Below are 27,833 nucleotides of genomic sequence, written 5' to 3'. Positions count from 1 at the left end.
GTTCGAAACGCATCGCCCCTTCCACCGACACCTCTATTCCCAACCACCCATCACCGCGTTTAAAGGACCCGTGCGTACCGCGGGTCTCGACCCACCGCGCACATTTGCGCGGACTTTACGTAGGACGCATCCCGTAGGTGCTGCGGTTCGCACAGGTGCAGCCCAGCGCAACAGCACAAGGGCACGGCTGAGAACCCCAAAAAACCCGACCGTGCCCCGGGTACAAGTTGTCACCAAGTGCCGAGCCTGGGCCCGCCCCCCCGCGCCGGGCGGGCGCTGCGCGGACTCTGCGCGGGCGCAGCGTGTGCGGGGCGGGCGCCGCCTCGGCCGCGCAGAAGGGAGGGAGGGAAGGAGGGAGGAGGCGCGGGGGGGAGCGGAGCACGGCGGCCGAGCCGAGCCGAGCCGCACCGCTTCCAAACGAGCGGTACCACGATCTTTTTTTTTTTTTTTTTAAATTATTATTTTATTTTTAATAATATATTTTAAATTCTTCTTATTATTTCTTCTTATTATTATTTAATTTGTTCCTTTCTGTTTGGAAAGCGGGGGCAGGTAGAGAGGAGGGGGGTGTCCCCGCCCGCCGTGCAGTCGGGATGCGTCCCGGACGCCGGGCGGCTGCGGCGCAGCGGCGCTGAGCTGAGCTGAGCTGAGCTGAGCTCACCATGGACAGCTTCGACTTAGCTCTGCTCCAGGAGTGGGACCTGGACTCGCTGTGGTGAGCGGCGGGCACGGACTGGGGGGACATGGGATGGGCGGGGGGGGCGGGATGGAACTAGAGCGAGGGGTGCGTGCTCACCGGAGGTGTGCAGCTATCGGGGGCTGCGATCGTTTGGGGGCGGCGGTGCGTTTAGCGAGAGGGCAGCGATAAACGTGGGGTGCAGCACTAGTGGGATGCAGCGTCTCGGGGGGGGAGGCATCACCGGAGGGTCTCCGGCAGGAGGGGGTGCAGCACCCCCTGCCGCTCGCTCCCCTCTAGGAGGATGCCCACTCTCCATCGGCTGCACCCCCAAATCATTCCCTGTGTCGCGGACACTCCCGTCCCTTCCGCACACGCCTCTCCCCCCCACCTTGGCCGCCCTCAGTGCCCCGCTCCCTGCTGCCCTGGCCCCCCGCACCGCATGCCCTTGACCTCCCCCGCGGCCCCCCGGCTGCGGGAGGGGGGAGCCCATTTCTAGAAATGTCATTAGCGGCGGAGGTGGGAAGCGCTGCCTTTCTCCCCCCCGCCTCCCCCGGCACCTCCCGGAGCCGCTGCCACGAGTAGGAGCCCTCTCGAGAGGGAGGGGGGTGGTGGTGGTGGTGAGGGGTTCTGCCCTAAATCACGGCCGCGCTTTTCTCTCCTTCATATTGTGATATATTGCCACGCGTTGCGGGATCCCCGTGTGTCGGCAGGCGTGCTGTCCTCGCGGGGCAGGTGTCACAGACCCCAGCGTGGGGCTGCTCCCTAACACAGCCCTCGGGAAGGGGGAGAGCCGCTAGGGCTGTGTAACGCCGCTGCGCGCTGATAGCGGGCGGCCCATAAAACTTTAGATTGCGGAGGGAAGTTGAAAAGAGCGCCTATCATGCAAAATTAGTTACTGCCCCATAAAAGTTTTTAATTACAGCCGTTCTGCCTGCGACACGAGTTAAGGTTATGTCCTCATTTCAGTTATAAATACCAATGTTCGGTTTATATCCAACGCACAGCATTTATCTCGGGTCTGATTTTAAGCTTTCGGTCCATACACACAGTTTAACAATTAAGTTATGTGGGGCTTCCACTAAACAAGAGCAGGGGAAATAGTACTTTGACACGTTCAAATGCTTTTCCCTTTCTTGTTGAATGAAGACTAACTTTGGAGCAATTTGCTTTTTCCCATCCAAAGCATGATGATGTTCATCATCCCATTCCCTGAGCTAGCTGTTGAAGTGAGTACTGGATTTGAAAAGCCAGCAGTGTGACTCTGGAGAGCCAGGGCTTTGGGTCTGCTCCTCTATGACCCTTTGAGCATGTTTCTTGGCTGTTGTGGGGCCACTCGGAATTGACCTCAGTAGGCACGAAGATCAGGTGTGAGCCCAAAGAGACATCAACCATCTCTCAGCTAAGTGACACGCTTAGAAATGTCAGTATTGGTGTTAGGAGTGATCCTGTGCTTTCATAGATTTTTCTGTCTGTTTGTTTTCTCTCTGTTGTTGCTGTTCAGAAGCCAGGTTCAGCAGAAGGGCTTCAGATCACAGCTAAAAGCCGCTGCGTATCAGCAGGCCTATGCTCCTTCCAGAGATCTCTCCCCTGTAGCAAGGGTTGGGCCCCCCAGGCGCTGAGCAAGGAGGTCAGGGGCTTCAACCCAGAGTTTGTAGGCTTGTGCTCCATGGCCTTGGGTTGGAACATCCAAGATCACAGGCAGGGAGGGTCAGCCACGAAGGAGTTGTTTTGGCGCATGTTTCCAAACAGTCATTTTGAAAGTGGCACCAATTGTATAGAAAGAGAAACTGACAAAAGGCAGTGAAAACTTAGAGAGATGGTGTCAAGGAGCAGCTGCACCTGAGTGGGTGCCGTGTGACCAAAAAGGAAAATAAAATATAGCACACAGATAACAAGCAAGTGCTTCGCGGCAAAGAGCGGCACTTAAGAGACTTAATTTTCTCTGCAGCAAGAATGAATGTTGTCCTTTATTCTTTGGAATGTAGCTATAATGACAATTTGTGCACTAAACTGATGACTGAAAATCCACTTTTTGCAGTATTTGGCAAACGTTTTGCTTAAGTGTGCAGTAATTAAATATTAACGCGGTCTTCTCAAGTGTTTTTATTATTATTATTATTATTATTTGGTATGTTCTTGGAGAATCAAAAGGGTGTGGGAAGGGTTTTCCAGATGAACAGAAGCACACTGATCAATTCTCATTGATTGTTACTTTTATGCTGTTAATGAATTTGCTTTCCAATTAATACGTGCTATGTCTTTTACTCTGCCGTAGCATCGAAAATGTAATAATGTGTTGTGTCAGGGCTGTAAGACAGCGTTTAACCAGTGAAGTGAAATGGGAGAATACTGTAGGCTCTTATCTACTAAGGAACACTTTTCCTGGGTTTTATTGGTGCCATTAACATTTCTGCTTTCCAGAAAACTACAGTAATTCAAATAGTGATGGATGAGCACCGTCTCAAGTAGAAAATTCATCAGAATACACAAATCTGTGGTGTAAACAAAATCCGTTTCCATGTGGTAATCTCTTTCCAGGACGTTTTGAGGTGGTCAACCCAATGTCAATTGGGGCCTCAGTACCTCTGAGTGAGTGTCTGTCCCAGACACACAGCCCCACCTCCTGTAGGTCTCTTTCTATTTGTATCCAATGTATGTAGTCTGATTTGTCCAGACTTGAGGATTGTTTGATGTCATAATTTTGTATTCGTTTAGACCAGACAAGAGATGGAAAATCTCCGTTAGCAGTAAAAAATACTGCATGTGCTGAAAAGCAGTGAATGAGGAGACCAAAGGACATGAGGTTTGGTTCTGTATTGTAGGCATTTGCATTGTAATTTACTTTATTTAACAACCCTACACCAAAATTCAGCCAGGCTTTTAGCCGTGTGCTTGGGCTTAGTGCACAGCAGCCCTGGTTAAGGCTCGTGGGTGATGTGTCTCCTTCCTCAGCGCCTATGTAAGGCAGATAAGTAGGATGAAGTTTTTCCCATTCATTAAAAAACAATTTGCAGATTTATTTAATTCATAGAATCATAGAATGACAAGGTTGGAAGGGACCTACAAGATCATCTAGTCCAACCATCCTCCCAATTACCATAGCTATAGAAAACCACTAAACTATATCTCGGAACTCCTCATCCAGACAATTCCTTACTGTGTCATGTCAAACTAGGAGATAATTTTGAGCATATGTTTGTTAGCCATTGATACAGTGTTTAGGTAAAAGAAGCCACATATACAATCAGTGTATTTGGCGCTGGTAATTCAAGATATTCTGAGCTAGCATCAGTTCTGTAGAGGTTGGATAGTTGTGTAAAAAATAAAAAACAAAAACGTATAGCTGTAGAGCTTCCAAGCTGCAATCAATATCAAATGCCACAGCGTAAGGTGGCCCGGTGTGTCGTACAGACCACGTATTGAGTTACCGGCTCATTTGCTATCTTTGGGTCTGTTCCTGCTCCATTTGAAGTCAATGAGAGTTTTGTTTGGGAAGTTGCTGTTAACAAAAAGTGGCCAGACATCCAGCGCTCTTATAAATGAACCTTTTGTAACTTCTTGATCCCAGGTTGTCTAGCTTTTAAGTCGCTACATTTCGTATTTGTCTAAATCAAGACTTCTATTTCATGTTGTGCAGTGTCTGATGTAGACAGTTTTAGAAAGCGAATTCTACAACTGCTTCTTCAGCCAAAGCAAATTATCCAGATGTTTGTTTTTGGATCACAGTAAGCAGTGATTTCTTTTTGGGGTGAGAATGTCTCTCAAGCCATTGTCACAGTGGGGTAAGAGGCCAGGCCAGGCTGCCTGTGTACAGTGAGGAAGCAGCCATAATACCTCCCTCTCACAAAAAAATAGTTATGTACCTGCTTTTATGTCCCATGTCTTTTACAGCTCTATTCTAGCCCACGTCTTGGACTTTTTGTCCCTTATTTCTTTTCTTTTACCTCTTGGCCCCTTTCTACCTGTAACCCTGAAATACCATTTGTCTCCTTATTGTCTCTATCTCTGTGGTGCATTCTGTTCTGCTTTCATCCCAGGGTTACCACCTTCCCCTCACCAAATCCCAGCTAAAAATTTGCTCTTCCTGTGATGATTGTACATCGTGAGCAAACAATAACAAGCATAATAACTATCGGCTGTTCCCTTCTCTTGTTTTCACAGCATGTTCTTTACTCCTGATGCCTGTTTTTTAGGCTGTAGGCCCTTTGGGTCAGGAATTGCTTTTATTGTTTGAGGTTTTTTTTTGGTACAGCACTGAATAAATTGTATGTGCTAAACATAATAAGTATAAATAATAACAGCAAGCTTTTTCGTGGCCATAATACTTTATAAGCATCAACTGAATAATATTATTTTTAAAAATATGCCTGTAGGACCATCTGAGCTCTCAGTTACTGGATGTGATGTACCACATCTTCATCTGATTTAAGCCTGTAGAGCTCCACTAAGTACAGAAGCTTTGATGTTTTGTATCAGATGAGGATCTGGCTTATCATCTCTAATTTACAGTATGCTCGGTCACTTTGTTTTAGGATTGTTATTATTTTTTTTAATTCTCTTTTTTTTCCCCTGATCAATGAAATGTGGATACATCAGTGCAAAAGTGGATCTGCTTTTGCATCTCTCCGTTGAGGACCATGGACACTTAAGTCCACGGGTGCCCATGTTTAAAGCATGAAGCTAACAGCTTCTTGGTCTTTCTGATGGGTTTGCAGATTTGTGTCTGAATGTGTTTTCCATGAAAAGCTGAGGTGGAAACCTCCTGAGATTACTGGAAGACCATTCCAGAGAAGATGTGAAGTGTGTGCAGCATTTAGAACCACAGAATCATTATGGCTGGAATGACCGCTTAGGTCACCTAGTCCAATGATCAACCCATCACCACCACCACATTTCACATTCAGCGTGAAAATTCTGAGGAAAATAATGGAGTTTATTAAAACTAGTGGATGAGATATATGAGCTACGAAGGGAAAAAAAAAAAAAAAAAGGACCCAGAAGTAATACAGGTTATGGGCACATCTTTCTTGTCATCCATATATTAGGAGCAGAGTCATACTCATATCTGCAACACCGTCATTAGAAAGCAACTGCTTAATTGCAAGGTTTTTAACCTCATGTAACAAATTAATCCATTTCCTAGTCATATTTATGACTATGAAACAACAAAACGTGGATAAAAGGAATTCCAGCAATTATTCACAACATATGTTCAGAGATATCTGAAAGTCTGGTTACAGCTTTATTAACAATAGCAGTAATAAAAGAAAATCAATAGAAATGAAGAAAAAATTACATTAACTACAGCTAGAAAACAAGGAGGTTAAATTCTATGTGAGATGGTAGGTATCTCACCTAGCAGTGAACAAATCATAACTTGGAAGTGACATCCTCACAGAATGAGATATCAAAAAAATTGTAATTTCCATGAGCTCCAGAGACAATGCCTTTGTGCATGGGCTGGTTAGCTGTAAGGCTAATTCCAGCTGAAAACTACAAGTTGCTCTGTGAAAAACTGAAAGTAGAAGCGGGGAAAGCTGTCAGCTTCCTTTGTTTGGAACAAGACTGTCCCTGCGGCAGCCCTGCCCTGCTGGTTTGTGGGAATTGCCATGCTCTGGGCTGTCTTCATGGCTGCCGTCTGCTGGGAGACACACAGGAGCCTATCCCAGCCTTGCGGGCTTTACTGCTGTGCCACCTTCCTGCCCAGGTGTCCCTGCTAGGAATCCAACCCAAAGGGAATGTGGGGTCAGGAGTCAACTCCCACTTTGCTGTGTGTTTGGGGTAGTTTATCTGCTGGTTGTCTTGCACTGGCTTTCAAAACTATCCACTGTGTTCTAGTGGAAGTTGCGCATTTATTCAGATAGCGAATGCTCCGCAAATACCTTTGGGTGGCTGAAAAGCACTGTTCCATTAAACATCTGAAAAAAGGGAGCAAATCAGCCATATATGGAAGAGTGTTTGCAACATTACCAGTGGGGCCACTAACTGATCTTCTGTCTGCTAAAATCAATGTTAGGACACTGATTACGCTTGCTGCCGCTGCCTAAGGTCTCAGGAGAGCCAAAATGGACACTTGTAGTTGAATACTCAGGTAATAACCTATATAATTTCCGAATAATTTGTGGGTAGCAACAAATTCATACTTAGGAGAAAGAGTGAATGAAGTGTAACAGCGGTTAAATGAACACAATGGCAACTATTAACATTCTGTGCTAAACATTTTCTATGTCTTTGCAGAGGTAAAAATGCATGAGAGAGCTACTCACGTTCCTCTATTACAGCTTGGTATCTCAGCTTTCCCAGTACCTTAAACAAACAAAAAGTATGTGTTAGTGACTTAAGTTGACTTCATTTTATTCTCTTAGGAAGATGTTAACCCGTGTGCACGTACCGAGTACCAGGATATGGTGTATCTTGGGAAATGTGACAGTTGGAATGCAATTTAAACTTATCCTCAGAGATCCTTTACGTTCGTTTTTTTCTTAAATAAATTAGTTCCAATGCAGCAGCGGTGGTCTCAGCAGTCAGGAAACACTTAAAATTGTGCAGGAGGGACCAGAAATCTCTGCTAAGAAGCTTTTTGTTGCCGTGCTTTGTTTCTCAATAAAGATGACCCACAACTGCAAGTATTTAAAACTGAAAACAAGAGGGTTGTATTTGACAAAGCCACACAACTTCTTAATGTAACCCAGTCTTTCCGTGTGGTTGTTTTCACATCTTTGGGACCAAAGAAAGAGTTCTTTGTGGCTCAGCCTCATTTGACTGAATGGCAAGACTGGACAAATAGAGGACGAAGGCAGTATCTTCTTACACTGCGTGTGTTTTCATTGCTTTGAGGAGTGATCAGTTCTTACTGCATGTATGACAGATGACTGGGTCAGGAGGGAGAAGCATTGGTGAAGTATGCATTTGTAGTGGTCTGATTTAGAAGCCTTATCCATGCTCTCTCCTACCATCCATTTCCCTAGTTTTCTAGACTTGTCTTCTTTGCTTTGATTTCTGTGAAGGCTTAGGAGAGCCTGTTCTGAGGCATGGGCATTGGGAGATATCCTAAATGTCCTCAGTGTGGGCTTGACTTTTGCTTTGAGGTTGCTGAATGGTGCCTACCTGCTAACAGTGCACCAAGAGAAGGTAGATACTTTCTTCTGGCTGACCACAAGGGCTTGGCTCTCTGGTCTGTGGATAATAGAAGGGAACGACATAATTTTAACGTATCTGTCCTCTGTCTTCAAACAGAAAGTGCAGTAGATGGTTGAAGCATAATCCAGAACAAACGAATGAATTCTGTTGTCAGAGATGCCTTAGAGAAGACAGTGCTGTTGGTATGCATCCAATAGAAGAAACATTTTTGCATTTTTTGTTTCTGAAGCAGTCAGCAAGGGAACCTGTCATGTCATCAACTGTTTTGAAAGGACAAAGTAACAATAAAAGCTAAGTGTGCTTTTTTTTCGTTTTTGTTTGGCAAGGAGAGTACAACATTTCCTCCAGGATGATGACCTTGAGTTAGCTAAATGTCACCAGTTTAAAGAGTAAATTAATGTTACAATGTGCTTTGTTTGTGGTTAGGCTTGAAGGCTGTCAGGAATTTTTTAGTACAAAAGGAGATTGTGTACTATTCCATTTATTTAGGCTCCCTGCAAGAAAGCCACCATGATCCCAAATGATCCAAATTAGTATTACCACACTGCATTGCATGTTTGGATATAGCAACGTGTTTGCAGCTGGCTTACAGTTCTTTACCTCTTTTCACCGCATAGATGACTCCAAAAGGGCCGCAGGAGTTTACATTTTTTCTTGATCATTTCTGATTACAAAAATCTGTTCCAATATCATAGCACTGGAAGGGAAAGTGTGCGCATTTCCAATATGTGTGCATTAATGTATTGCTGACTATTTGCTACAGTTGATTCTGCAACATCTGAGGTAAAACGGCAATGAGATAACCCCATGAAAGGAAAGTAGAGATAAATGCAGTTTCTGCAGACGTGCATTGGCTTTTGTAGATCCAAGCAAGGTGTCTTTTACAGCACTCTTCAAGAACCTCCTCGCCTGGGTGCATGGCTGTGTGAACATGATTACATACTATGTGGTAGAAATGCAACCTTTTATTTTTGTTGTTGTTCTTAGAAGTAGCAGTATCTTGAACTAATTACAGCTGATATAAAGCACATTTAAGGAAACCCATTAGAGGAGAATTAGAACTAGAGCAGATTAGCTAGTCTTTAATGGCCTTGACTGTAGATCTTTTGATGCCTTAGTAGCTTTTCTAACACTCATTGCTCATCTGTCTTGACTAAATGACTGAGGAGCTTCTTTCAACTCACAGTCTGGTTGTAATGTGAAAAAAATTGCTGTTTTCAGCTGAAAAAATGATTATCAGGGAAGGTAAACTGTACCAAGTCCTGTGCTACATTTGTTGCTGAGATTTAAAGCAGTATTTTACTGCTCAATGTGACTGCATAACAGAAAGAGCAATCTCTAATATGCTTCCTCATAGCTATTAATTATTTACTTTCTTGAAATACAGATCATAGACAATTCTACATGACTTCCCTCCTCACAGACTTTCTTGTCTCTGCCTTTATTTTTGTATGCTTTGCCAGTGCCTGTAAATTCATTTTCACTGAGAGGGGAAATTAGTAATTTAGACTATTGCAGCTGTTTCATAATTAATTAATTTCAATTTAAAACAATCAAGTAATGCACGTCCATTGTTCATGTGCTTTTCTGAAGCAGTAAGATTCGCAGTATCAAAATAAGTTCCAGATGGAGGTGCATACTTTGTAATCAGAGAAAAAGAAACCTTCTCAAAAACCTGAAAAGTCCTGCCCTGATCAAAACAAAATATTACACTTAAGCACATTTTTCATGTTCTGAGCTTCTATTTTAAGAATTACTTAACAGCACCGATCTGACACGTTATGTTGGACGTTAACTTATACGTGGAACTATAGAGTGAAAGAAAGGGTGATGCATGAGTGTTTATTCATTTGTTTCCTCAAATACTTCTGGCATCTGTTAAAATGTAACAAGGCTTAGCACATTTTTCCATTTTGGCACCTTGTTTTCTATGAAAAAGAGAAATATTTGCAATGATAAATCATCTCTCTGCTAATAATCAATAAATAACGTGTTCTCCTGAGGAGGAATAAAAAAAAAGTGTGGTAAAATGAAATGAAAAATGTTGAGCAGAAGGAAAGATGATCAAAACGGAGCTGTGAAATTCCATACATTCCTATGCCTTAATAAACATTAGGTTTTGCAGAAGAACTTTTAATATGGCAGTTTGCAATAGGAATAAAAAGTCTTTTTTTGAGCACAAAAGACACTTAGGTAGGAGATTTCTATTATGTAAATGTTACAGTTATTGGCGATAGCCCATTATAAAGAAACACTTTATATTCCAAAAAGCATTTACAAATAATGGGATAGATGCTGCAATTTGTAGTCCTGACTTGGACAACTTTCTCTTTGAAGTCAATGGAAGTTTTGCCTGAATAAAGGTGGAAGGAATTAGCCCATTCATTATTATCTGAATTACATCAAGAGCTGACTGCTAAACAATAAAATCATGATTCATAACATAACGGCTTCACTTAATTCTTTTGTAGTCTTAATATATCTCATTATATGGTACTTCTGTTCTTTCGTCTCTGTGCAGTATTCAAATTAATAACAACCACCTTTACATAACTGATGGTTAGACATGTTTTGCTGCCTTAGCAAGATCAAAGGATTTTATATACCCTTTTTGGATAGATACCAAGAATAGGGTGATCAATCTCTTCTGTAACCATTAAGCACAGTATAAATATCTCAGGGTACCCAATTAGACACAAGTGGTTTGCCAGATGCTGAGAGCATCACCAGTTGTCAAGAGCTTCCCAAGTCTGTGGGGCAGTCCAGAATTTATGAGGGATTAGCGGTGGTCTGAGTTGTCACTGTGCTGATTTGTGCTCTTTCAGCTGTGCCCTGCTGTAAGCTGCCTGTATGATGTGTGGAGATAAGGTTCAAGCGGCAGATAGCTCATTCTCTTCCAGGCACCTCTGGGCGGGAAGAGGCAGGAATGGATGCTGGTGCTCCAAATCTTCTCCTCTCAATGACCTGGGAGGAGTGGGGGTTAGACTATGAGAGACAGCTGGATTGGAAGTGGGGAGGGGAGGGCATAAGAGAAGACCGAAGAGAACTGCTCAAGAATAGTGCCCACCAAAAAGGCTTTAAACCAAAGTTGGAATTAACCCCTCACCAGGAAGCCATCTGTAGCCCCAGGGCTTTAAGAATTCTTTTTATCTGGAGATGTAATTGAAACAAGATGTGTAACAGCTGCGAGATGTCAGGTTTGTCAAAGGAACTAGAAAAATGAGTTCTCTGACACACTCACAACAAAGTAACCTATAGCTTAAAAAAAAAAAAAAAAAGGGAAAAAAAAAAGATATAAATTATCACTCGGGTTAAAAAGGATAAAAGGAAAATAGTAAAATAATAAAAGTTGTGCTTAATAGTGGAGCGTGGATAATTTGAAATTAAACTGCACTGAAGGTTTCCAGAAGAAAGAAACAAACAGCTTAAATCTTTACTCCGACAGAAACAGTACTAAAACTGCTCACGTCCCTGTTGTAACCAGTTCACTGGCAAACTGAAATGGTTGGTGCTCTGCACTGACCCCAGGAGAGGGTGGTAAATGGTATTTTACCCTGTTGTTCCTGCATCACCATTGCAGCCCTGCACATAGCAGAGGGTTTGAAACTAGATGGTCATTATGGTCCTTTTCAACCCGGGCCATTCTATGATTCTGTGATGTCCTGTGCTTGGTGCTGTGCAGAAAAAAAAGCTGGTTGTGGGACCAAAAATTCTGCAGACAAATTGCGGAAAACAAAAGATCATAGTGAATATAGGCAAAATTGGTCGGGAAGGAAAGATGGAGAGTGTTATAGTCAGCCGAACAAACAGTGGTCACAGCAAGCCACCAGCTTGACCGTGCTGCCAGATGCTGGAGTGTGGACATGATGGGAAGAAACAGGACTTTGTAAGCAACAACCTCAAAAGGAACAACGTGTGCGTGTTTACTGGGGTCTCTCCCAAGCATGAGTAACACCATAAGGATAGCCTGAAGGTATTAGCTGGGAACTTGGAGAGTGAATTGCCTGAATGGGCCAACTGAAGAATAGGGCCAGCCTTTCTGTAATGGCTTTTTGTAATAATGTTTCGTAGTTGTAGGTCCTTGGTCATGAGGTCCTGTGGGAGCCAGTGAAGCAAAAAGGGGCATAATGAAAGCATCCTGCCTAGGAAATGCTGCTTGCTGCAGCATTACAGCTAGAGCTGGTCCTCTGTTATGAAGTCCAAGTGTGCAAGTTGACATACATGTAGCAGCAACAAAATGATCCTTAACAAAGCTCTCAGTAGGTGGGTTTGGTAAGTGACAGTCAGTTACTCTTTGTAGTTTAGGACTACAGTGATTCAAACAGGTAAACGTTACAGATACATGGAATGATTTGAGATGGAAGGGACCTTAAAAATTATCTAGTCCCAACCTCCCTGCCAAGGTTTCTTTGGTATTTCCTGATGCAGTATTGTGTATCTCAGTGCTGTGGAGTTGTCTGTGGGAAGGTTGGAGCCTGAGGTCATATGAGATCAAAGGCAAGGAGAGCGCATGAGCCATCCCTTACTCTACCAAATAATATATAGTATATAAATAAATGCTGCCTCTGTGTACATGATACTGCGATCTGCAAAATATCCTAGAACAGCCTCTGTGGACTGATGTTGAAAGTAACTCCTTAGGGCTGATCTTACTGAAATGGTGATAAGTATTGGGTATTACTCAGGGCATCACCAGAATACACGTGGCACCAGTGGGAACTAACTAAACATACCTCTTGCAGTAGTGCTATGGAGTACCACTGCAGTACTGCTGCTTCAGTTCAGAGTCCTATAGCCACACCTGGATAGCAGTACAATGCACGCAAATGCCCAGTTTTAGAAATGAATTGGAAACACACCTCCCATACATTCTTTTCTGTTCAAAAGAAAATGGAAATCTAATTTCTGAGCAAATATGTAACTCAGGTGCTCTCTTTTCCTCAACTCATATTCAAATGCAAAACCAGCTAATAAAATTTCAGTGCTGCTTTTACTGTAATTTGGTTGGCGGAAGAAAAGTCATCTGTTAAAGCTCAAGTCATTGTAACTCATTAGGTGCTAATGGCTCTGCACCATGGAACAGGAACAGACTAGCTCTATTGAAATGCTGCTAGTTCACCTTTATGTTTTCACAGTTGCCTCCTGAGGATTGAAAGTACAAACAAGTTTTCTCACGATACGCTGTAAAGAGTATGCTAAAGTAGCTGCATTTGCCTTATCCCAGAAGTCTTTGTCTGCACTCAGAGAAGTGCAGAACCAAAGTGAATCCAGAAGTTTGAGTATGAATCCTGCATTTCCTCCTCAGAAATCTCAGGAGAAAAGTGTGTGTGCTCACAGATGTCCTGTGTATGTGCAGTAAATCTAAAAAGTTCTGAATGTGCCGGCCTTGATGCGCCTGGTAATAAACCATGGTAATAACTCAGATGATCTGCATGTGCATAATAAATCTGATGCACCTGAATACAGGCATGCAGGATGGACATGCTGTGCACAGACTGGCTGGTTTCCAGGTCTTCTGGATGTCAGGCTTCCGCTGTGATAGTCTTGCCTGGGAGTCCCGGCAGATTCGCTGACTTCTGCTCTTCATGTCAGAATTTCCAAGGCACGTCCTGGAGGAATGGCACATGTGCGAGACTAAAACCATGAGCACTGTTTTTTCAGTGTGCCCATACTCATTCAAACTAGACTGTCATCATGAGAACATAAACAACTGTGAACCTGTAAAGGTGCTCTTCCAGGCAGCATAGGCAGTTCTGCAAATAATACCTCAAAACCCTACAGGTTTAAATCCAGTTCTCCATCTGATTTCTTCACATGAAAGTTTTGTAGATGTCTGGTGAACGCACATCACCTCAGAGCACTGGCATCTTGAGTACCTTCCCTGACTGCATCACTTTGTTTTTCAGGAGAGCTTTAGCTTAAAAGCTGTGAGGTGGTGGTGGTCAGGGTCTCCCAGGAAGATCAGGGATTGGAGCCTGGTGGGTTCACACTGTGATTGCTTATTCTTCTCCCATGTCTGAGGATGTTCAAAAGTGGAGATACTACAGAGGACCAAGGGTTTCTCTCTCTGCCCTGTAGGTCAGCTGACCTGGAATGAGTTATCTTCATGTGGTGGAAAACAGGTTGGCAATGTGCAGATTGCCTATTGGAAATGCTTCCTTGCCAGTTGGCTAAAGGAAATGCTAAGCAGAGGCACAGAGTGGGAAAGAGCTAGCTGACATACTGTTCTGAGCCACATGCTCATGATTAAATAGTATGGACATCAGGGCTCAGCCTAAGTCTGGTTTGGTAGCATGTGAGCCTCCTCAGTTTTCTGACACAGGATGTTGAAATGGAAGGTGATGTAGCGGTGGTTTTGCAGATGCTTTCCTCTCCTCTTTTGATTAGCTTATGCTCCAGACTCTGAAGGCAGTCTGCAGGTGCAGAGGACTGAACAGAGTGTTTCAGGTTTACAGTGAATGACTTTTCCCAAGTCTTTGTTTTGGAAAAACTGGCATTGTTTCATTTCCACTTAACATTCTCAAGTTTGTCAGTTCAGCCAAGTGATCTCTTGAGGTTTTCAAGAAATATATATGTGAGACTGAGGGATGTGGTTAGTGGACAAGGCGGGGATGAGCTGATGGTTGGATTAGACAACCTTAGTGGTCTTTTCCAACCTCATTGATTCTATGGTTCTATGATTCTATGTGTGAGTTATTTTTTCATGATTCATGGAGTCAGGTTGGTTCTTGCAGATGTAAACATTTTCCTAAGTAAATTCTTTTTGAGCAATGCGAGAATTGCTTGTTGCTCTAGCCATCCTACTACTGAAAAGTTAGGAAAATATCAAAAAGAGTGCAGAGAGTTATCCAAGAATGATTAAAGTGAGACCTCCCCTTTCTGTTCTGCTTTTTTTCTGTTTCCTTTTGTTCCTATTCTCTGAGTTTTCTTCTCTTAATGGAAGCTTTTTATTATTATTTATTTGTATATATATTTTTAATCTGAATGAGATCAGGAATGAGCCCCATTGAGAAATAGCAGCAGAAGGATTGCAACTCTGTCCAGATGAGTGCTTGGTTTACCCCCCACCTCTGCATTCATTTGAGTAGAAAAGGAGCTCACAGCTGCAAGATGGGGTGACTGATTTTACAAAAATGAAAATGTTTTTGTTTTTTGCTTTCTCTGGCAAATAAGCCTTCTTTGCCATCATGATATGGGCTGCATAGAAATGAAATCGGAGACTTCATTGGATTGTAAATCTCTACATTTGTGTGTAAATAAGGAGTACACACAGAGCAAAGATGCTAGCGTGATTTCAATAAACCAGAAAGCCTTTAAGATATTACTATACCCTACTGAGTTATAGTCACATCTCTCCCCAGGACTTTCTCTCAGTGGTTTTCTGTGCCAATTCAGGACATTGCCTTTAAGCTAATTAGCAATTCTGAGCAAAGTTGGAGGGAATTCATGTTTTCCTTCAGCTGGGCGACATGCTTATCAAGTCAGCTACCTCCAGTCTGATGCAGCAGGCTGCCAACAGACTTGTCACAATTTATGAAAAGAGTTTGTGGTGGAGATGGAAAGTATAATGAAAACCACATCCACCAATTAAACACCTACATTTCCGTTTGAAGTCCAAACAATGGATGACTTTCCTTTTGCAGAAGAGATTTCTCAAATCAAAGCAACTTGTAGAAGCAATATAAATTAGGAAGGGAGCTTTAAGTAGATCATTAATGAATCTCTGGAAGGCTGAAATAGTGAGGCACGATGCATTCATGAATATGATCTGCTTGAAAATATTCGCCATCCCTGGGTGTGTTTAAGAGCCATTTGAATGTGGTGCTCAGGGATATGATTTAGTGTAGGGTTGTTACAGTTAGGGTACTGGTTAGGCTGCGGTTGCACTTGATGATCTTCAAGGTTTTTTCCAACCTGGGTAATTCTATGATTCTATGATTCAGCTCTCAGGAATCAAGTAAAAGTGAAGCAACCATATATGGGACATGTTCAGCTCATGTCTTCAGTAAATATGTTATCAGTTTCTTTTTCCAATAGGCAAAGAGCACTCTAGGTACTTTCCTTAGTGTGTGATACATGGTTTGAATACCAGAAAATTAGTATTGGTCAAATTTTCGAAGTGAACAAAAACTGACCTTCTCTTAATAATAGCAAAATACAGCAGAGGATCTTCAGAAAACACAATGAACTTGTCAAGCTGAAATCAGATGATGAGGAAGAGCCAGGAAATGACACATTCAACAGAACTGTGGATAGAATTGTAGCAACAGGAGCTTTGGGAGCTGTTTTCTCTGAAGAAAATCGCTGGTATCAAAACATTTCATTCCAGGGACACAGAAGAACAGAACAGACACTTCAGAGAAAGGGTGTCAAAATTAATTTTACATAATTTTACTGTCAACACTCAATTACTAGACAGTTGATACAGACCAGATGCAGTGAAAGATATTGCAAAAATACACAGTGTGATGATAAAAACAAATGGTATTATTATTAACACTGGGGTTGTATTTATCTCAAGTGATGCTCTGAGATTTTTTGGCACTACGTTCACTGAGCATCACGTCAGTAGGTCTGTAAAGAGTTTGGCAGTGTTCATAGGGAGCAACACCAGCTTTGTCCCATGTTTTTATCAAGAGGCAAGACATTGTATTTTGTGCTCTGTGTTCAGCATTGCTTGGATGCAGCCATGCTTCTACTAGACCTAAGCCCACAGTGCTTTACGTAAAGCCCCCCTTCAGTCTCTGCCCCATTGGGCTGTGTCTATGTGTGAAAAGCTCCCCAGAAGGATGTGGGCCAGGGGAACCTTTCCAGCGGGCATGTGCTCTGCGTGTTTGATGATGCCAGTGTATCTATCAAATGAGTAATTCTTTGGGAAACTGCTATATGCATTTCCAACCTTTTTCTTGCCAGCTGGGACACCTGACAGGCTGACAAGGAAAGGGTTTGAACCAGGCTTCTCTCTGAGACTTTATTTTGTAAGGATGACAGAGAGTCAGTAGATCATTCATTGTAAAGTACTTCAGACAGTAAGGCATCTAAACCTGAAGTCTGCAATCTGAGATGTGTGGCTGCTGAGAAAGGCTGGCAGTTAAGGCAGGAGGCACAGTTTTATTGCTTATGAGGAGCACACATTAAGGGAGCACAGGAAAATCTTAGGTTTGAAGTCTACAGAAAAAGCAAGCAGCTCTGGAAGGTCAAAGTGCAGCACATAATACACAAAGGATGACTGTTAGCAGCTTAGAGACATACCTAGGTTGGAGGCTGAATGGGTTACTAACATACTAACTACCTACCTGAACCACTGAAAATCACTTTGATTATACCTGTCATTTAATATGCCTAACGATCGCAACATCAGCCAAAACCAACTCTCAGTTGTTTGGAGACCAGAGTTTGATTTTATTTGCATAACGAAGTACTGCAGGTTTATGCCAGGAGGTTAATTTAGCTGGTCATGTACCACCAAAGCAGATTCTTATTTCAGCTTTTACTGCTTGTAAGGACGGTATAACATACATAATGGTTTGTGTGCACAGTGCGGGCAGAATTAACTCCCTGAAATCATAGAATCATAGAACTGTAGGAGTTGGAACCTTAAAAGGTCATCTAGTCCAACCCCTCTGCAATGAGCAGGGATACCTACAGCTGGATCAGGTTGCTCAGAGCCCCATCCCATGTCTCCAGGGATGGGGGATCCACCACTTCTCTGTGTCTCAGAGTCTGTCCCTTTCTTTCTCATAGCCCCTCTTATAAATCTTCAGGGAAGAAACCATACACAACTCAACTAGGTACCAAGTTGCCAGTCTCCTCCCATTGTGTAACTGAAATGCCCAGGAGTGAGCACAACTCAAGTTATGACTACTGCTTTCATGGCAGAATCTAATCACAGCAAAAGTGAAGTTCTCTGACTCCTTCCTTTGGCAGGCACAGGGTCTGGCTCCCATGGGTACTGAGAACCTCATTTTTGGGTGCTGTCTTCTCTCCCTCTTCAGTGTGGGAATTTTGGCAGCCAGTGCAGTACTGTGAATTACATTCTGGGAGCTGGGTGCCTAACTATGCCCCAAGCTGTGCAGCTCATCCCAATAGCTAAGTCTTTTAGAAGAGGCTTTAGATCTTAATGTCATTATATTTATTGAGTTTAATGTTTCCCCACCAGATTAATTGAAGCCAGCTGCTTCTCTCTAGTGAGGACTGGTAAATGTGATTTTTTCTTCAGAGGAGACAAGGATGTTTGCCTCATCTTTTGGATTTTCAGAGAAAGAATGTTTGCCCAGAAAATGTACCCAGTTTTGTTGCTAATGCTGAGATGTTCTAAAAAGAGAAGGTAATTCTCACCTAATCTAATCTATTTAGAGTATTTCAAGAGAGCCCATTACTGGTGTCTGAGTGACAAATGAAGGTCTGGATTGCACCTGCTAGGTATGTGTCTGGGGAAAAGGCATGTGCAGCTCATAAGGGTAAAGGCATGCGTGTCCTCACGCTCTCATGCAGGAGCTATCCCCTCTACAGATTTTTCTGGTGAGACTTATAATAATTCCCAGCAGACAACAGGTCAGATTTCAAAAAGAATATCAATAACTATAGGCCTGCCTATATGTGAGCCGGCAAAGTACATGAGGATGTAAGCCGAGTAGCCTGCTGTACAGTCTGCAGGGTGCTGGCATCGGTATGTGGAAAATTGCATACATATGTGCCATTATTTAACTGAATTTACTTACATAGATGTAAAATATAGCTAACATAATGCCCGTACCAAATTATAGGCATTTCTTGTAAGAATGAGAATTGTCACGATATGGCAGCCAAAATTAGTGGCTCCTATCCAGATTTTGAAGATAGCCTTTATCTTTAATTGGCAACTCCTGTCATCCTCCTCAACCTGGTGCAGACATGAACATGATGCACAGATTTCAGCGTTAGCAGTAGCAGATGATTTCTTTCTAGAAAGAAGATGGGGACAAACAATCATCCTGTTCTGTTCCTCTCAGGAAGAACATCTCTCTCTGTTCCTGCTGCAGTTGTTTGTTCCTCAGGGCCAGTCACACCAAACAGCATTTAGCAAACAGCTTGAGATTTCACACCTAAGGCTTCATCATCTCGCCTGTAACAACCTCTGGACCGTAGCAGAGAAGTCTCTGACATGTCCAGCTTTCTGCCCCCCCTCCCAGCCTTTTACATAAGCTCCTCTGACAAGGAAAGTCTAAGACCAAGCCTAGGAGAGTGGTGTGCAATAGGGGAAAGGAAGATGCAGTGTACAGTATTCCCTGGATAGCACCAGTATCCAGTATTTTTTCATCAGTGACAAGGAGGAAGGGAGATGGACAGCAGCAAAGCTTCCTCATTCACCCTTGTGCTGCTGGAGGGTTTCTTAGGGCAGGAAGACTTTTTTGCTGATCAGGACTGTCTCTAGGAGCACACAGCAGAATAGAGAATCTGGCTGTTAGCATGTATCCTCCCTAGATCCCAGCTTGCATTCATGGATGTTGGTTATTTCTGGAACCGGGTAGAGCGCAACATGTATACATTAGTAAAATCAAGTCCTTATGCTGTTCAGGAAAAATTGGCTCTGAGCTGTATAACTAAAAAAGCTATCTGTCTGAGCTACTTAGAATACTGCACAGTTTTTGCCAGCTGAATAAAACCGATAGAATTTCTATGAACAGAAAGCTTTTGACAACAGTCTTTGAATTATGAGTGGCAAAACCCATTCTCTTCATTTTTAACTTCTAACCTATGATGTATAACATAGCCCTCATTTGAGGATAAGGGGTTAGTATCTTATTGACTTGGCTTTAAATTGCATTTAATTGTATTAAAGAGTATCTGCCATTTATTTATTTATTTTCCTGTGGAGCTATATATGCTGTAATGGATGAAATATTTGACTTGCACACAGCTCTAAGGCTAGACTTTGGAAAACATTCAGCTACAAAGCTAAGATGATATTTAGTGAAAACATCCCAGAAAATTATGATTTTACAATTACCTTATTGGTAGTTTGATTTTAATGTAGTTTTGCTGATAGCTACCTTTGTACTTAAGGATTGTAAATTAATTAGACATACTGTTTCATCTACTCAGGAGGCAGGAGAAAGAGCTGAGCTAATAGCTATGGGAGTGCTGCACCAATTTGAGACTGAGGCTAAAATGACATGATAGAGGGAGAGGTTAGTCCTCTTCCAAGGTTGTCACTCCTGGTCACATTTTAATGTGAATTTATTGAACTGAAAGAGGTTAAAGAGGTAATTCTGCACAAGAAGAGAGAAATTTCTAACATAAAATGGAACTCATCAATAGTCCCGGTGTCTATAGGGAGTTGTCAGATTCCATAATATTAACCATGTAATTAACAGCGTATATAAAGTGATGTGCTTTCAAATAATTTATATTTCAGATGCCTTTCAATGTGCTAATAATACTTCTTTTTATTTTTTTTCCTCCAGTCTCTTGGAATCACTGCATTCCTTTTTTTTTTTTTTTTTTCCCCTTCTGTATAAAAACCCTTCACATCTATCAGAGTGTTCTAACTAGAGCTCATTCCCAAGGGTGACTTAATGGACAAAGTATGGATAAATCCACATGACAAATCCACTTTACAATATGGCACAGCTGGCATCCTCTGCTCAAGTTCAGCTCACAAATAAACTTGTATGGAAACAGCATTGATGCAGAGTTCAGGTCAGTGCATATTGCTTCATCGTGTCCTGGAAATGACCCCTCCTACTAGCAGTAGTGATGCACCAACTTTTGCTTCTCTCTTTCAGATGAGTCAAGGTGCGAGGGGTTATTTGCTGAGTACTCGGCAAGAGAGCATGTATTCAATTGTGTGGTATTTTGTTGCTCCTGAAAACCTCAATTTTCAGTCTTTAGCGATTGGGCTTTGAATACTCATAGGCTCTATAGTAACCTTTACTGCCAATCTTTATAGGCTTTGCAATAATCTTTAATAACTAGTCATCGAGGTAGAGGGAAAAAAAAGCTTTTCTGAGAACTGGACTTAACTAAAACTAGACCCTGCTTTGTCTGAGTGCTGTAAGCCAGCAGCCCCATGCCACCAACTCTATGCTACTGATAGCAGCTCCCTCACATTCCCCTTTGTGGACCCGGGTTGAAAATGGGTTTTCTGTAGGATTTTCTGGAAAGTTCTGTTAGATCTAGCTGAAATTAGTCAGCAGGTACAGAGTTGCTGCCAGGAGGAAAGGAGCAGCTGATGGGTAGACCCTGTGGTCTTACTCTGTGTTTCCTTCGGAAACCAAGTTGATGGAGAAATACCTATCAGTCTGTGGAGTAGACCTGTGTTAAAAAGAAGTATTTCTTGTTTCAAAACCGTATTTATGTGGAAAATGGAAAAAGAAACAAAAAGGTGCAGGTTTTGTACCTGGCTTGGAGCCCAAAAGAAATGTTTGCTGGAAGTTTCCAGCTGAAGAAAATCAGGCCTTTCAGGAGAGGGGGGTGTGGAGGTGGCCATGAGGGGCAGCAAAGGTGCCTGTGCCAGGGAGACTCTGGCACATGGAGAATTCCCACCTCTGGTACCTGCAGTTAAAATGGTGTTAAACTATAAAAAGGTGGCTGGGGATAGGAGGCTGAGGCCTGGAGCTCAGCCTGAGGCAGCTCCATTTCCCCAGTGCGTGCTCAGCACTCCTAGAAAGGCCGAATTTTTACTGTGCCTCTCCTCTGCTCTCTTCATATGCCAGAATTAACACCTTCATGTAACACACTGGGCTTATAAACTGACTTGGTTACTTGATACTCTTGTGATTACATTTTCAGCGTGACTGAAGAGGAGAATGTCTGATGTGGTTGCAGAACACAGACCTAATGGTAGACCCATGCAGGAACCACCTGATGAGCATCAGGCTATTTGCCTAGGAGCAGTGAAAAATATGTTTCCATGCTCATTTACTACAGTAGAATATCTTTCTTTCTTGTATCTTTGATACTTTTAATGGGTAAAGTAATGACATTTTAGATATACTGCAATAGCTGTGCATATTTATATCCAAAGCAGACAAAGAAGACTATTTTACAGTAACCTTTATGGCTTATGAGAAGTTGGAACACTTTCTCCTCCTATACCTTGGCCACGCTATTGTGAAAATTCACTTATATAACCACTTCCAGCAGCCAAACAATAAAACATTTCCAGTCCCCCTACAAGTTCATTTTATAATAATTTAAAACGGCCCGTTACCACCAATAACTTCAGTGCTGAAAACCAGTACAGCAGCTGTAAAGCCCTGGCATATAACTTTTCATGGAAGGCAGTGGTTTTATCACAGCCATGAACACGCAAGTGACCTGGGGCATAAAATTACTGCTTGGAAAAAAAAAAAAAAAAAAGAAGATCTATCTCCACAAAATGCTCAGATATCTACTTATAACAATTACAACAATGATGATTTCACATCTGTTAGGCAGACAGTTTTAATCTGTAAAAGGTTAAGTATTTGACAGTCACTTGTTCTTACATACAGATTAGCTGCTTGAGGTTTTAACCTTTAGATGTACTTAAGCAACTACTCTTTAAAATTTATTGTGTAAAACCACCCAAATAGAAATGGTCTCATCACTTGTAGCTGAAGAATACAGAAGGTCTGGGAGACATTGTTCTCCTTTCTTACCAAATCACTCGGTTAGCTTTGCTTCGCCCTTTGTGTCTGAAAATATTTGTACGCATGCCACTTCAATTTCTACAGCCAGTGCTTCTTAATTAAAGGATAAAAGGAGGTTTCTGTGATTAAATGTGTGGAATCAGTTATTTAGACTTAATAAAAGTTTCTACTTGAGAATAAGATCATTCTTGCACATTGAATTGGGTGAAATATTCCAAAAAGACAGAGGGAGAGGGAAGGAGAAGGAACAAATCTTCACATGCCCTTTGCACATCCCTGGGAGTGGAGACAAAGGAATTACTTATGTAGCAGCAGAAAAATCTCCAGATTTCTGCAGATTTTTGTTAATATTTCCTAAGTATCATAAAATGGGGGACATTTAAAACCTCTTAGGTGGAAATGAATTAAATTGAACTGGGATAGTTGTGTTTTTATCTTTCAGGGTGACATTTACAGGGCTACAGGGTGTCAGTGGGAAAGACTTTTGCAGGAGGTGTATTACACAACCTTAGTCTTCCTTAATGCTTCTTAGAGGCATGAACTTCTTCTCCCAAAACGACCATAATTTGGGCCTCTGGGAATATGGACGTGGTGGCATTGCAGAGCCAGTTTTTACAGAAAAACATAAACCTCCCTGAACATATTGAGCACAAATGTGGTTGTTTTTTTTTTTTGGTTTTTTTTTTTTTGTATCAGGCATGTAAATGCTTTGTATGTGTGATTCTGAGAGGATGTAGAGAGAGGAAAGACAGACCCTTCTTGTGAAGAATGCATCGTTTTCTTTTCCTGCATTGTTTGTCATGACTCAGAATGCAGAAACAACAGATTATCTCAGTGGTGGGTGTGCAAAGGCTCATGCTTACCACAGAGAATAATGTGTTGGGTAAGTACTCTGTATGAGAAGCACATGGTGGGCATATCGCTTATTGGGTTGAATTAGAATCAAGCACACATGCTGGGCAGCCACGAGATGCTTGACACCAGCAGTGCTGCTCCACAGACATATTCGTTCTGCTACCTCCACATTCTGGTAGGCCTCACTTCGGTCAGCTGTGCTTGTGGAGGGTGTCTCTTGTCTGTGCAAAACCATCCGTATGGATCCACTCTAGAGACATCTACTTTTATCCTCACAGTGGCAGTGACCGTTGTGTTTTTATGTCTCACTCACCTTGCATCACTGTAAATGAGACTGCAGTAGGTCTGCCAGCCTAGTAGTACCGTAGAGCGTTTCAACCCCATTAAAGTCTAATGGATATCTGGTGACTGCAAGCGTACTGCGTGCCAATTAGAATATTTAAGCTGGGCAATAAAAAGGAGTTAATAAAAGCACCTTAGGACTTGAAAGTATAATTGAAGATAACTGTTTTTTCTTCAGATGTTTGGACAATAAGATTTTCAAGTTTTTAAATGAAAATCGGTCTGACAATCTTTAAAGGCCAAAGAACATGCAGAAAGATGTCTTCTTATCCTGCTTTCTCCATGTATTTTACTAAGTATTTAGCAACCTAGTGATTTTTTTTCCACCTCACATTATAATGAACTCTTTCAAAACTGATAGCTACTGCAATCAAATGTTTAACTATATGTTTCACTCCACATATAGAGCAAGAACTTCACTGAAGATATAGAATGCCAGTGGCATGAATATTTAATAGCTGTATTTATAAGGTTTTTAATCTTTCAGTCTCTCCCTGGGATTGCCAGTCACATTTGTCTGGTCTGTGATCCTCTGTACAGGTATTTAAATTTCAAAAGGAAAAAAAAATGATAGAAAGGAAGAAGTGCATGCAATTTCATAAATTAGAAGCTGTGAAACTTTCACCTTATTTGTTAACTAAAAAGTAAATACAAAAAGATTTTCTATTCTTTTGAGTTTCTGTCTTGCAGTATAGTGTATTTCATTTCAGTGTAAGAGATGCAGTTAGTTGGTAGAGAGCTACAGACCAGCTTCACGCTGGGGTGAATTGGTAGAGCGCCATTAACTTCTTTTGAACGAGACCAGTTGGTTCATGGTAGCTGTGCCTGTGGCCCACATCTTGATCAGAAATCACAAAATTCATACATTAGCTATAGTTGTCATGTGTGGAAGCTATTATTGAGGTTAATTGAATTAATTAAAATAAATATTTATGTTTTAAGCAAAACAGTTTATGTTCTAGTAAGATAACAGACACATTTTACACATCCTTTTCTGTGCTGGATTTTCTTCCCTACAGATAATGATCTTTCAATCTCTGTTCCATAAATATGCATGTCATGTTCAGGTTTCTATTTAAATGCATGCATGAGTAAGTAGCGCTGAATTTGATTAACTTCATTAATGATAAATAATGAAGAATACTATTTTAACTGTTTTAGAACAAACACCTACTCACCTGGCTAATATTACTTGCTTGAGTTGCCTTCTTCATCCTAATGGGATCACACACAGGGGGTAAAGTTACTCAGATATGTATGTGTAGGTTCAGTCTTTTATTACGTAGCAACCTTTAGAGCTTTTACTATCTGGCAAGCAATCATTTATATCCTTTTTAAAAAATATTTATGACTTCTTTGACTAATTGCTTTTTACATGACTTAGAGCCTTTTGCATTGGTACCATTTGTTAAAGCACATTCAGAAGCAGGCAGAGCAGAATCATTTTTCAACTTTTTAGTGTCATTTTTATAGACAAATAACACTTGTAAATGATGGATAATAGCCGGCAGAATGCTGTGTTGTATAAAATGAGCATGAATTATCTTTGCTGGGAGATAGAAGGTTAACTTGCCTATGAACTAATTGAGGAGCTTCATGGTAAATGCAAAGTGGTGCATACACATTATAAACAATGTCCTGAAGTAGCTAAAAGGGCAGTTTAGGTTAGTTCTGCATTTCAGTTCTTATTTTGAATACTAGCTAGTTGTTTGGTTTTTTAAAAGAATAATTCTCAAAAGCCCTAACAAATGATGACGAACCTGCAGGAAGTACAGAAGGAGAGACAGAGCAGGTGTCTTTAATAACATGACACATTAGCCTGTCATTGCCTTTTGGGGAATCTCGTGTTTTTTCAAGTCTGATGCTGGTTTGGTTGCTTCCATTTGCAATTTTCACTTGAACATTTGTTTCTTGTCATGTAAAATAGTGTTTGCTTGGCCAGAGAAAGTTGCCACATTTTTTTGTGTTCTGCAGTTCATAGTTTACATTTATGCCATATTTCGTGGCAGAAATCAAAATAACTGCCTTTCTTTACCCAAGAAATATGCAGTTGCATATTACAAACCTGTTCAACTGAGTAACTTTTTTTATAGGAAAGAGTTTGACAAATGCCTGTTACTGTCAAAGGATACAGGTGCTCATTGCCAAGTGATGGCATGATACACAGATCAATCTAGTTATGAAAAATTATTTAAATAAACCATGCAAGACTATGACCTAAAAGGACCCCATGAAAGTGCATAACTTGATGTACAAGAATGGTGCCAGTGTTTTAAATGAAATTAATGAAATTATTCAAGTATTTTAAGTGTGTGTGTTCAATAAAAAGAAGTAAAACCAGACTTTGGGATTGCAGGTTCAATCTAAAAAATCCACATATTATGGTCACTTTCTGATTAGAGGGTCTGGATCCAATCTGTCAGTGCCACATTGCACTTTGCAGAACATGGCTGCAAAGTGGGGGTAGCCAACCTTTTGACTGTCTGCAGAGTGAAGACTCTTCCACTCCTTTTATTTTTTTCACAGTCTGATCCTTGCAGGTGGTTAACCTCTTTTGTTATGGCAACTCCTTCGTGGGCATGGAGAAAGCTGTAGACCATCTAAACTGTTCTGATGGTTCACAGCTGGTTTGTATCTCAAGGGTGGTCAGCATGTCCCTCATGATACAGTTGAACATGCCTACAGCATAGCCAAAATGCAGGCATCGCTCTTTCAGTCTTGTGCCAGGTCTGGTGACAAGCTGAGCTCTCCTACATTGGGACACATTTAATACCTGCAATGTGGCAGGTGTAACCTATCCTGGGATGGGGGTGATCCTCATGGCTGCTGTACTAGGAACAGCACAGAGTGCTGCCATGCCCACCCCAGCTGCAGGGCAGACACTGCTGCTGTAAAATGCAGCATCCCAAGTCCTTCCTCAGGGGCTCAGTATGTTCTCTGAAGCCCCACTGAAACAGGGGGCTTGGGCTGACCTCAGGACTCAAACTCATGTTCCCACAGAGTTTTCCGGTGCTTTGGTAGGGCTTGCTCACCCTTGTGGGTCATTGTAAATACTTAACATTGTATTTACACATCCTGTCTTTAATTTTTGCAATGGTTTCAATTTAACTTTTAAATAAATATTTAGGGTGGGGATAGAAATTAAACAGTTGAGTTCCTGCCAGGATCCATTTTTTTGTCCTTTTTCAAAGGCACTCATGAGACTCAGACGTAAAACTCTGGATAATATCCTTCCAGTTATGGCATCTGGCTTCTTGGCAGCCTCTTTGAGGAGTTGGCAGGCTTGGTGTTGCCTTTAGATCCAAAACTAGCTCTCTGGTAATTTTTTTAAGATGCTTTCCCCTTCTGCTTGTCATTTTTGCTTGGTTTACCTTTGATTCAGAGGAATTCATGCATTATTAATCATTTGAGTCCATCGTGCTTGCCCAGTTTTCTGTGCTAGCCAGAATTCTCTGGTAAAAAGAGCTTGTTAATGGTTTAAAGATAGGCACATATATCTGTTTTAAAGTGGTCTCCAACTGTGTACAAGACTCTATTATTTATTTATTTATTTATTTTTTCGGAGTGAATCAGAATAAAGGGAATCTCAACTGCATTGGTCTGGAATAGCCTGAATGTGGGGTTTTTGTTGTTGTTTCAGTAGATTCCTTATCCTTACGGTAGCACTCAGATCTGTCTTTTCAATGCTAGCTCTTTGGAAGATAGTGTAATACATTAAGTTTAAAATAAAACAGAAACAAAAAACATCATTTGTATAGGGAATATTTGAATTCTTCAGCTTTTCAGATATATATATATATATATGTGTGTGTGTGTATATATATATATATATATACATGTATATATAGTTTGTTTTTTGTCACTTCTCTGCCTTTACTGATCTAAACTTACCCCCCTGTGGACCCTGCCGTACATCTTTCAGTCTCTTATGGCTCCCAATTTTCTGAATATTTTTTTTCCACGTTGTGCATAATGAGCAGCTGTGTATGTGTGAGTTTGTGTCTGCGTACCAGCATGTGCGTATGGAGCAGCACTGCCTGAAGGCAGCTTGCGAGCCCATGGAGGGGAGTGTATCAGTGCACTCATCTACATGCTGCTACTGACAGCACAGTGCAGTTCCCCCGCATCACAATATTCAAGAAATCACTGTCTGTGTTCTAGCTTGCATTCTTACTACCACACTGCTCCCTGATGTGCACCCT

At 41.7% G+C, this 27,833-nt stretch overlaps 1 protein-coding gene across 8 annotated transcripts in view; it reads left to right on the top strand.

Moving 5' to 3' along the window:
• The first annotated feature begins 307 nt into the window (after window positions 1-307).
• The window catches only part of AFF3 (ALF transcription elongation factor 3), a 305,750-nt gene continuing 278,224 nt past the window's right edge, over window positions 308-27,833 (top strand). For all 8 annotated transcript variants that reach the window (XR_014941034.1, XR_014941035.1, XM_085533184.1 and 5 more), the window contains exon 1: window positions 308-715. Coding sequence is in view for 6 of the 8 variants with exons in the window: in XM_085533184.1 (XP_085389310.1) it covers window positions 663-715 (53 nt within the window). In the remaining 2 variants the exon portion in view is untranslated. The remainder of the gene's footprint in view (window positions 716-27,833) is intronic.

This window comes from Coturnix japonica, chromosome 1 (genome assembly GCF_054131305.1).
Source record: "Coturnix japonica strain WE chromosome 1, WE-NBRP24, whole genome shotgun sequence".
NCBI classification, from domain to species: domain Eukaryota; kingdom Metazoa; phylum Chordata; class Aves; order Galliformes; family Phasianidae; genus Coturnix; species Coturnix japonica.
The sequence above is the reverse complement of the archived record's forward strand: the minus strand, read 5'-3'. Positions and strand labels throughout refer to the sequence as shown.